Here is an 11,855-nt window from a genome sequence, read left to right as displayed (position 1 = left end):
TGGTAAACTAAAAACAGTGAAGCACCTGTTGTAAAACATTGGTACTGTCTGACAGTCCCTCCCCCTTGTGCTAATGGTGGGGGTGATGTCAGTTCAAACTGGGAAACCCCCCCCCCCCTTTTCTGCCATGCCCACCACAAGTCCAGCTGCTCTAAGTCTCTAAGTCTCATAGCTGTATGTTGAGCTTCATACCTGGACAGACCAAGAGATTGTTGAAAGAGATCATTGTGGTCATTGTGTCTGCTAATTTGTACTTGGTTGTTTGACTGTCAAAGCATTTGACTCGAGGGTAAACTGCCCCCAGTGCCCACCGCCCAGTGCCCATCTCTCTCACTTGATCTCTTTAACACTGAGAGGGGCCTTGACATTTAGAGCATTCCCTAAATAGATTAGATGGCGAATGTCTTCAGGGCAAGGCTGAGCATGCATGTGCTGTCAAAGGGGGGGGGGGAGAGGACATCGAAAGAGCAGACTTGAGGTTGGGGCATGGACTGTGTACTTAAAGGTCCAGTACGTAACATTCAAGCTTTCTAAAAGCTTCCTAATGGTTGTAATGACTATGTTTAATTGGTAGTGATCAGGGAATGAGATCCCTTGAAATAAATATGGTTTCCGAATGCTGTTTTGGTCCATAAAAAAAAATATATAAAAAAAAAGAGTGACACTTGGTTTGCATACAAACATGTTGTTACTGCTAGGGGAGTGGACTCACCAATTTTTGCCTTTCTGTCTCTGGTGGCTGCCTCTTCAAATCTGCACGCCGGCAGAAACACAACAGCTAATGTCCAACACAAGTCAATTTTGGGGGGTTATATTATTAAGGAGGATGTTGTCCCACTGAATTTCGCCGTGGGGGCCAGAGAGTTTTCCTTAAATTGACTTTCCCCTCTGCCAAACTAGGACTATGTTGTCTTGTCTGTTATCTAAAGAGCTGCTACAGGATTTTTGTCACTAATTCAAATGAAATTTTGAGTTCTCTGCTGCAGTCTTACAAGCTGTTTGATGCACCTTTGGGATCAACATTTAAGAAACCTCAAGTCAACTTATTTCACAACTGACTGTGACTCCACAACCAACATGTTTGATTTCCCTCCATTGCCACATTTGAACTGTATTTCTAAAGAAATTTATATTGGCCTACAGTTACCAGTAGACATTGAGACTTTCACATGCATGGTTTATAGAACTTTTATGCAGACTGCATTTGAAAAATGATGATTTTCCTGTCATTTTTCCACTCTGAACATGACAGCTAACCCATATGGAAGCAAAATGACTGTGTGCTCATGAACTTTTCCAGCTATCAGTGAGACCTGGCACCATGTTAAAACTTAAAATAGAGTTGTGCACACAGGATCCTCTGTCGTGTCCCCTCATATCCAGTGTTGGCACAGCGGGCTCTGGTTACAGAGAGCAAGGAGAGCTTCATATTGCACAGGAGAGACAGAGGGTTCTACACTTCCCGCTACACCTGTCCAGCAAACTAACCAGCCTCGCCAGTCCCCAGGGAGCGTGTTTGTGGAAGGGAACTACTATCACCATGCCTAAAATCATAAAGCCAGGTGAGTCTCCGATGCTGCTGTATTGACACATGCCCGCCCTCTCAAGTCATGCGTGAAGCAGACATACTTGGTGGTGGTTCATCCATACAGCAGAATCATCATTGGAACATTTTAACAGTTTAGATGTTTTTATAGTTGGTATAGAGTATGTAGCTTTTTTGGAGATTGTCTTGACTCAAGTGCTCGACTCGAGCAGGGTTTTTCCTCTTAAACATTTTTTATGGTTTATAAATCTCAGCTTTCATGTTTGAAAATTGTAACAAACAGTGTTAATCATTCCTACTCTGCACTGTGAGCATCAAAATGAAATCATGCCTCCACTAGTTTTTCACATTTGTCATCGTACATCTGGGTTGTACCATCTGTAGTCAGTCATAATTCTTGAGTGCGTATCTGAGGATATATGTTAATACCTTTTAAAACATGTCACTGAAATTATCAGGATTTACAAACGATAACAGTTCTAGTCTGTTTTAATCCCTTAAATTTGGCTACGGTATTTTATTCACTGATTGAGTTACACCAGGTCATGTGGCACAGACCAGACCAACTGTTCAGGTGATAAATTCCTATTGCTGCACTTGCCTGCCAATGCCACTCTGAAATTATAATAGATGGGCAGGTAACTGGCCTGACAGCTTTAGTGCATGGACACTTTGGTGGCAAAATGCATAATGTTCCAATACAAAGTCCTTCTGTGTAATTTGTACCACATCATCACATTCTCAGATAGAGATACTGGAAAGACTTCCCACTCACTATATGAGACAAAGTATATATGCATGTGTATATGTTACACTAAACATGCATGTGGACTGAGGACCTACTGCAGTACCATGTTACTGAACTGGTCAGACATGACATGACGACATGGTTCCTAGAATGAGCGTGGCATAGAAATTGGCAGGTGATTCTGCTGAGTGGTTAGATAAGAGAAGAAGTGAGAGGGCAAGGTTTGATGGCTGTTGCTCATCAGCAGATTCTCCTGGGTCAAGTGTCATCAGAACAGAACACCCTGTGACTTAATGTTGAATTTCAGGAACAACTTCACCATTGTTCATATTGTAGTATAACACATGTTGATGGTGGTTATGCACTTTTGTGCAATAGTGAAATGTCTGCCATGTAATATTGTATAATGAAACATGAGGCATTTGTCACAGTTCATGTTTTGATCCACTTACTTTCTATTTTTTATATTTGGCTTAACCTCGTTGAGTCCGGAAAGCCTGGGGGAATCCATTGCAGAAAATATCTACAAAGGGGTGGTAACCTGTTTGAAATGAGTGATGCCTCGCTACACGTCATACCAACCAAAAACACCTGACTGAATTAAGTTTTTCTTCCATTTTCTACAATGTTGCAAACTAGCATAGGCAAAAACTCAAAACAGACCTACCCAGTCGGAAAAGACGACACATAACAACAAACAACCATTCTACGGGCAGGTGGGGGAATGTAACATCCAATTAAATTGTGAGCACGTTCTCCCATCACTCCATCCAGTTCAATCCACATCAGATTGGCTAATCTAAAATTCTCCAGACCTCCAAAAGAGGCGTGCGAACAACGTGATTTGGAGGTATGGCTACACAAGACTTAAAAACTATATGTGGCTAATCAACTTTTTCCTTGGTATACTGAATGATATTAAATCATCGCTATTAGTTCCCTGGATGACCATGTAACAGGTTGCTAAGCATAACCCACATAATAAGGGTTATACTGGCTTTGGGCAAGGGTCATTACTCACATTGATGTCACCAAGATTCTTTTAAGGGGTCGAAAATATAAGTGCTGTCATTCACAGACAGCCGGGCTCTCTAGGAGCAACTGGCTCAGTGTCAGGATAATTGTCAGTGTAGTGGTTGGTCATGAGTAGAGAAGGAGACTTGAGGCCCAAGGTAAATACGGGGGCATTCCAAGACTGCAAACAATGGTGTGGCTAAAAAGGCTCAATTTGTTTGAAGTAGAATATCAGTCTTGGATTCTTTTGACATTGAATTGAAACGTCAGAGTTAAAAAAAATCAAAAGCTCTTACTGTAATTACTACTTCCTCTAAGATACTGCATTTCTGCATTTCGAAACTGCATTTCGTTGTCTCTGTACTTGTACTCTGCACAATGACAATAAAGTTGAATCTAATCTAATCTAATCTAATAACCACACCTCTTTTGTCTTGTTTCCCTTTAACCCGGACTGTCCCTAATCTGATGGGGACATTTTGATAATGCTACAGAGGGAGCCTGCAGTAAAATAGTAACCTAGAAATTGTTATTATCCTTTATCAAGAAAACCATGTTGAGAGTGAACACAGAAATGAATCAAAGGTAGCCCGTCTCAATGGGAGTGCATGACAGTTTGGAACAGGAAACCCAAAGAAGATGCTCTTTGTCCTCCATACTTGTGTGAGCTGTGAATGGATGGGTAATAGGTACCATTTAAAGGTTAAATTAACTAAGAGTTTGTCTGACCGTGGTTTTTCAACTGTAAATGTAAAATGCACTTTTACTAACTCCTATGTGCCCTCTTGAAATGTGTCCATCACACTGGGTATTCCATCTTGTCATGATTAATATAATACCAAAACATCTGATGTGGGCATGCATTACTCCAGTATATCATTTATGCTTGTTTGCACTGAGATGTTTATTTTTTAGACATTTATTAGTGCATTAATACATTTTGTCATGTCTCAGTCATGGTGTAATTCATTGTATCTCTGTAATTCATGCATTTAACACAACTGTTACTATAACTGTTATATCATTGTTCAATCACTGTTAATATCTCTGTATGTTTCAAATATCATCACACACTGTGTCCATGAATGGTTTTGTTGCATCTCTAAATGGGAAAAGGGTCTACCATCATCCATTTGAATGTGTAACAACTATGGTAACATCACTTAACCCACTCATTCCTAATCAGACTTTCTTTTTTCTTTTCCTTTTTTTTTCGGGGGGGGGGGGGGTCCATTTTGGATTATCTACTGCTCTCATGCTGGGAATACATAAGCAGGCGGTCAAGAGAGTAAGTATGGGTGAGAAAAAGGCACTGAGTTTGACGCGCGATGTATGAGCTGAAACATGTCTAAATCATGGTTTACATGTTCTAGTGTAGAAAACCATGACTCTCTCATCATTCATTCACTCACTTATTTGTCGTAGAATAGAGTTTGTGGTGTACGCTAGCATGACAAATAAATGAATCAATGAATGAATGAGTCGGATGGGTGTGTGTTGTCCAAAATAGGGATGACACAGCGTTTCTTCTAAGAGCGGGAGGCGCATGGGAGGGCTGGATGTGGTTAAGTTGCGGGACTGACTCCAGGAACACAATCGGTCAAGTGGCACTGCAGATGTCATTATCAGTTTGTTGTTTGACGCTAAAGCCTGTGTACTGTTGTTGTGTAAGTACAGCGTGCTGTTGAGTTTCAATGTGAGTCGGGGCTCGGGCCTAATGTTTGTTTGTGCTGGATCACAGTAGTTCTGTTTGCATGGGACTTTGTCTTCGCAGCTCAAACTAGTGGTCACTCAGAGCTGTGGAGTTGTGGCTGCAGTTGACGTTGGACCAAGTCCTGCTTGGTCTTGTACACAAAGCATGTGCTGGAGTCAGTAACTGTCACAGTAAGGTATGTGTCTGTTTTGTGATGGTACCTTGTAGTTTACTAGTACAACCAATCATTTCATTCGTGATCAATTTTGAATGACATACATCCATGACAGTTTTCATGTTGGCCTACCATAGAGTAGTTTGCCTGGTCACACCTGTTTAGGCCTGTGGTTGGTAGCTCGCTCCATTAGTGATGTTCCATGTTGTCCTTTTCATTGCGTCATGCTCTGCTGTACCGCACATTTCTGCTTTGGGAAACAATATTAGCAAATCATAACAACTTGGTTTCGACCTATTTTAGAAGCAGGCATGTTTATATGTATGTTTATATCTATCAGAGACCGATGAGCGCATGCGTGCCATCGCTGAGAAAGTCTTTGCATCTGATACCAAAAACGAGAACTGCCGCGATGAGATCGACTTGTTCGACGTGGCAGATGACTGTCCCATCCTCCACCTTGAGATGGCCCACCACCTGCACACTGATGAAGATGATGCGAAACGGTGAGATGAGGATGGCGCTATGGATGTCTAGGGATGCTCATATCACATACTCTAATGCAGTTATTGTTTGTGCCATCTAGTGTAATTCTTTGTGCCATCAACCATCTTTCACAAATTCTTGTGATCAAACAAACAATAAAAAATGTTTAGGCCACAATCTAGTTTTCAGAGGTGTCCCAAAAGCATACACTGGTACCTGAGCTACCATTTGGGAATTACTGATCTAGGCTTCTGATTCAACTACACATATTCTCTCAAGCTATTGAAGTAACAATGATGATAGATACACTGGATTGGATACCTAACTAAATGAAACAAACGTTTAGAGGTATATGCACTTATGATAGTGATCAAATCAGTTATGGAACATTTAATACATTTGGTCTTTAATGTATTTTTATACTATTCAATGGAGTAACAGTTGCACTAAATCATTGTGTGCCTCCTCTCACTGTCCCTTCCACAGTAAGAAGAGGCTCCAGCGTTGCGCTGAGACAGTGGCAGAAACCCCAACCTACTTGGAAGTGCCAGATTTCCAGAGGGTGGCCATCATCGGAGACTACGCCTCTGGGGTATTATTTTTATCTATGTGATTTATGTACCTATGTTATGCAGTGTGATGATAAAATCTTGTTTTCAAGATGACAGCATGACACGAACTGTGGGATTTACCAATAATTACAGATATGAAAACAAATACTGTAAATGTATAACATGTGTATATGTGTATGTATGCCGTCCTCCTTTAAGCCTTGTTTATGTTGTGGAGCAGTGTCCCTATTGACAGGTTCAAGTTAATGTGGGCGTTGGTGCTCACCTTCGACCTTAAGCTTAAGTTTCAAGAATGGGGTCTCACATTTTGGTCTATATGATGGAATATTGCATAATAACTTGTATTAACAATAATATAATTGATAAAATGCTTGGCTAAGCTTCTCCACCAAATACAAGTTGACAAGTATGAGTGGTATGTGGCTCCTCTGTGGAGCTCCTAAAACAGTTATCTTATGGTATTGACAGACAGTGTAATGACTACAAGCTACAAATAAGGAGCACTGCTAAACCACTCTTATCCTAATTATACACTCTTAGGTGACCTCGGATGACTTTGAGCTCTCTTGCACGGGCCTATACCGTGCTCTGACCATCAGAGAGAAGTACATGAGACTGGCCTACCAGCGCTTCCCCCTAACTACATCTCAGTACCTGCGTGACATGGAGGGCGAGGTTTTCAAGCCTGATGACTCAACGCAACCAGGTAGGCTGACAAGGTGGATGAGATAGGAAGGGTAAGTGCTGTATGTTTCATCTATGCATAGGCTGATGGTACTTACAGGATGCACAGCACATGTCTAACAGCAAACAATGTGTTATCCAGTCTTCACACCCCCACCCAAGGATGGCGAGGATCCCTTCGACGTTAAAAGCCTTCCTGAAAACCTGGGCTACGTAGCGCGTATGAAAGATGGTGTTATCTACGTGTACAAAGATGCAGTGGCCGCTGACAAACAGGAACCCAAGGACCTGCCCGGCCCTGACTACGACACCTTCATCGACGACATGAATTTTCTAATTGCTCTGATCGCACAGGGCCCAACGTGAGTTTAACTGCAAACATTTTCAACAGCCTTGCACATTTTTCAGATATGTTTTAAAGGGATATCTCATCCCAATATCTAAATTTAATTTTTCCCAAATCTCTACAATGCTCTTAAGTGTAGGGCCCAACCAAGTGATTACACAACACATTCATAAGCCATTTTTAAGACCATTGCCACAATCGTGTGGCAATCAACTCAAATGCACATGCAATTTAGGACTTCATCTCATATTCGTAAGTAAAGAATATCAATTTCTGAGCTCCATTTGACATTTTGTATTGTTCTGCTGTTTCTCCTAATGGACAGTAAAACATACACTCACCGTCGTCTGAAGTTCCTCATGTCCAAGTTCAACGTTCATGAGATGCTGAATGAGATGGAGGAGATGAAGGAGCTGAAAGACAACCCCCACAGGGATTTTTACAACTGCAGGAAGGTAGGCATAACTACAAGAAGGTGAGCTACACATTTACTAGCAGGCTAAATAGGTTTTACATCCAGTACAATGGCTATTTTATGACTTCCTGTTATGATTGAGTTAACTGGTGTTGCTAACTGTATTCTCAACTATTTCTTCCTGTGAATTATCCAGATTTTGTTTTCATTTGATTAAAATATAAGGTGCTTTTGAGCACATGCTATGTGGGCTCCCCCTGTTGCTCAGGCATAGTCATAACACCATACATATAACTTAAAGCTGTTTCTCGCATTTGCAGGTAGACACTCACATCCATGCAGCGGCCTGCATGAACCAGAAGCATCTGCTCCGTTTCATCAAGAGGTCGTACCGCGTGGATGCTGACCGTGTGGTGCACGTTGCTAAGGGCAAGGAAATGACCATGAAGGAGCTGTTCAGCTCCCTCAAACTGCACCCCTATGACCTCACTGTCGACTCCCTGGATGTGCATGCCGTGAGTCCTACAGACTATACTACAGAGCTAATAGTGATGGGGGGGGGGGGGTAGTCGTCTGAGGGAGGGTTGACCCAGCAGTCCAGCGGCTATGTAAGGGCCAGACCTCTTCGTAGAGGCTGTAGAATTTACTGTACATTAGCCAATACTGAAATGCAGGAAAGGATAACAGTGTTTAGGATAATCAGAACGTGTAAAACTGCACATGGTCAAATTATTTTCCCTATGCCTTTGTGGACATTCCTTGGTTTTGAATGCCTCTTTTCTTTCCCTCCATTCTCTCAAGGGCAGACAAACCTTCCAGCGTTTCGACAAATTCAATGCAAAGTACAACCCTGTGGGCGCCAGTGAGCTGCGTGACCTGTACATGAAGACAGAGAACCACATCAATGGAGAGTACTTTGCCACCATCATTAAGGTTAGACTCTACCATGGTTGTTATTTTCCATTAACACTGACTGGCAATGATGATCATTGAGTGCTCTCTGACCCAGGAAGTGGCCAGTGACCTGGAGGATGCCAAGTACCAGTATGCAGAGCCCCGTCTGTCCATTTATGGCTGCAACCCCAATGAATGGTTGAAGCTCTCCAGTTGGTTCAACAAGCACAGAGTCTTCTCTCCTAACCTCAAGTGGATGATTCAGATCCCTAGGATCTAGTATGTTCTATCTCACAGTTATACATGTACTCTGTCCTCTCAGTCCCCATAACATCTTTCTCCTATTTTATGGAAAGTGCTAGTACTTAATCGCGACATTTTCAGGATGTCTGAGGAACACACATTTTGGAAAATCTCTCTTCTTCTCCTCCCTTCCCCCTAGTGACGTCTTCAGAGGCAGGGAATTTGTGCCCCACTTTGGAAAGATGCTGGAGAACATCTTCCTGCCTGTTTTCCAGGCCACCATTGACCCCCATGCCAACCCTGAGCTCAGCATCTTCCTCAAGCATGTGAGTGAGAGAGGCATTGGGGACCAGGGAGGATGGGGGAGGCTATAAGATGGAGTAGATTTTAAATTAACATTTAAAATAGTTCAAAACATTTTTTGATTCTAATAATATTCTTAAGGCTTGATAAAAAAAATCCTATCAGTTGAGAGGATTTTGATTTAAGAGATGTTTTTTTTATTTAGTTTTAAGCTCTGAAGAACATTATGACATATATATATATTTTTTATATTTTATTTTTTTAAATTTTATTTTCTCCCATATGAGGGGAAAATCAAGGTAATCAGTCCATTCTCTTCTTTCACCATCTCCCTCTGTTGTGTAGGTGACAGGTTTCGACAGTGTGGATGATGAGTCCAAGCACAGTGGTCACATGTTCTGCACCAAGAGCCCCAAGCCAGAGGAGTGGGATATTGTTAAGAACCCCTCTTACACTTACTACATCTACTACATGTACGCCAACATCGCTATGCTCAACCAGCTCCGCCAGTGAGTATGACCACAACCATGATGAAAACAGTGTAGGGCATTTTTAATATAGCCAATCATAAACACCTCCTCCAAAGCACTTTCTGTATCATCATCAGTCCTTTTTTAGGCAGGACACTGGCACAGTGTCAACTTCCACCATTATTATTATGAGTGTCACTCTGTTTATGACTCAATGCATTTCTGTTTGCTTTCCAGGCAGAGGGGAATGAACACCTTCCAATTCAGGCCTCACTGTGGAGAGGCTGGAGCCGTGACCCATCTGCTGGCCGCCTTCATGACGGCTGACAACATCTCTCACGGTCTCAATCTCAAGAAGGTCAATGTCCTATGAAACAAAAATGGCTGTCCTTCATTTGGCACCATAAACACCTCAACACGTGCCAGAGGGTCCCATGGTGCTAATGTTGAAATGTCCCCACCAACAGAGCCCTGTGTTGCAGTACCTGTACTTCCTGACCCAGCTTCCCATTGCTATGTCGCCACTCAGCAACAACAGTCTCTTCCTGGAGTATGCCAAGAATCCTCTTCTGGAATTCCATAAGAAGGGCCTGGTTGTGTCACTGTCCACTGATGACCCCATGCAGTTCCACTACACTAAGGTGAGGCCAAACTTCTGCACATGGCTAGTACTATACCTTGTGTGTGTGTGTGTGTGTGAGTGAAAATGTTTATCTGTTGCTTTCTTGGACCATGTTGGTACATGACTCTCCCAATAGTTGGTCATACTCACAGTTAAGAATGAAGTGGACCTCATCCATCTCCATACTTGTCCACCTCACTCTTCTCTTCTTGTATGTTCTCAGGAGCCCCTGATGGAGGAGTATGCCATTGCAGCCCAGGTGTTCAAGCTCAGTACCTGTGACATGTGTGAGATCTCCAGGAACAGTGTGCTGCAGAGCGCCCTATCTGCTGAGGTAACAAACTTTACAGATGACAATAGACATTATACATAACATATTGCATCATAGACGTAGCTTTTAACCAATTTCTAATGCAGTTTATTGGTGCATACAGTACATGTTGTATATGAGGCATTATCATGAAGGAACATTTCGCACACAGTTGAAAGATTGTCAATTGTACTTGATTGCTATTGATTACACATATGACTGCACTGCACACCTGTGGATTGTAATATAACAAAGGGTTTGGTTGTATTGACTGGATAACAAGGCACTATGTCAGAGTGACATGTTTAGGTAACCTCATGATATCAACACTAAAACATATTGTCTTGGTTCATCTCTACAGGAGAAGACCCACTTCTTGGGTCAAGCCTACCTGAAGGAGGGCCCTGAGGGCAATGACATCCGTAAGACCAATGTGGCACAAATTCGTATGGCCTACCGCTACGAGACACTCTGCTATGAGCTGAACCTCATCAAGGAGGGTGTGAAGACTGAGTGAACACACACACACACACACACACACACACACACACACACACACACACACACACACACACACACACACACACACAGACACAGACACAGACACAGAGAGCTTTCAGGGGCTAGGGGCATAATGGTCTTTATCAAAGACCGGCAAACCCTAAAGGTGCACTCAATGTTTGCCTCTATAGGCACCATGAGGTTAGCAAACAAAACATGACTGAACATTTCAGAAACAAAACAAGATTATAGAAGATAACTTTTTCCCCATTCATTGTCGAACAATCTTAATCATCTAGGTGAAAGTACAGTATTTGGTATGTCAAGTGATGTTGTGTATTTGTCGACAGCCCCTGCAAAATCTTTAAGACAAAGCCTTCTTGTGTAGTGGTGTCTCCATTGCAAACCACAGTTTATTATAGAATGTAACATTTGTTTTTAATGTCATGTCATATGGTAGATATAATGTGCATCATCAGTCCATGCATAGTTGAAATTGGGATCATCTTGTTCATCTGCTGTATTTCATCATTTGGTTACTTGTTTGTGTGAAAATACATGTCTAATGTTCTATATTGGAGGGACACAAATACAAGAATGAATGAACAAATAAAATAAATATAAAAAGTTTCCATTTCATGAGATTAAACTTTTTGTTTTAATATTTCTTGCTATTTTTTAAAGAAATCTTTTTGTATTAATATTTGATCTCCCAAAACATTACGCCAATTCCACTACCTAAACTAAGACCTTTCACATTTTGAAAGATTGATGCCCCCTCAGCTAATTTCATCCTATGAATGTAGTAATCGGGGTTCTCCACATTTCTCAGT

The 11,855-nt window shown here is 41.8% G+C and overlaps 1 protein-coding gene across 1 annotated transcript; it reads left to right on the top strand.

Annotated features, from left to right (window-relative positions):
- The first annotated feature begins 1,451 nt into the window (after positions 1–1,451).
- Positions 1,452–11,671, top strand: ampd1 (adenosine monophosphate deaminase 1 (isoform M)). The gene is made up of 15 exons (XM_083675706.1): positions 1,452–1,562; positions 5,517–5,682; positions 6,149–6,254; positions 6,775–6,940; positions 7,061–7,280; positions 7,590–7,719; positions 8,000–8,194; positions 8,481–8,612; positions 8,689–8,852; positions 9,016–9,142; positions 9,465–9,628; positions 9,827–9,947; positions 10,057–10,230; positions 10,435–10,545; positions 10,883–11,671. Exons 1-15 carry the CDS (start codon positions 1,541–1,543, stop codon positions 11,036–11,038), a joined length of 2,154 nt encoding a protein of 717 aa, XP_083531832.1. The 5' UTR covers positions 1,452–1,540; the 3' UTR covers positions 11,039–11,671.
- The last annotated feature ends 184 nt before the right edge of the window (positions 11,672–11,855 follow it).

Source organism: Argentina silus (genome assembly GCF_951799395.1).
Source record: "Argentina silus genome assembly, chromosome: 8".
Taxonomy (NCBI): Eukaryota; Metazoa; Chordata; class Actinopteri; order Argentiniformes; family Argentinidae; genus Argentina; species Argentina silus.
This window is presented reverse-complemented; position numbering and strand designations above follow the sequence as displayed.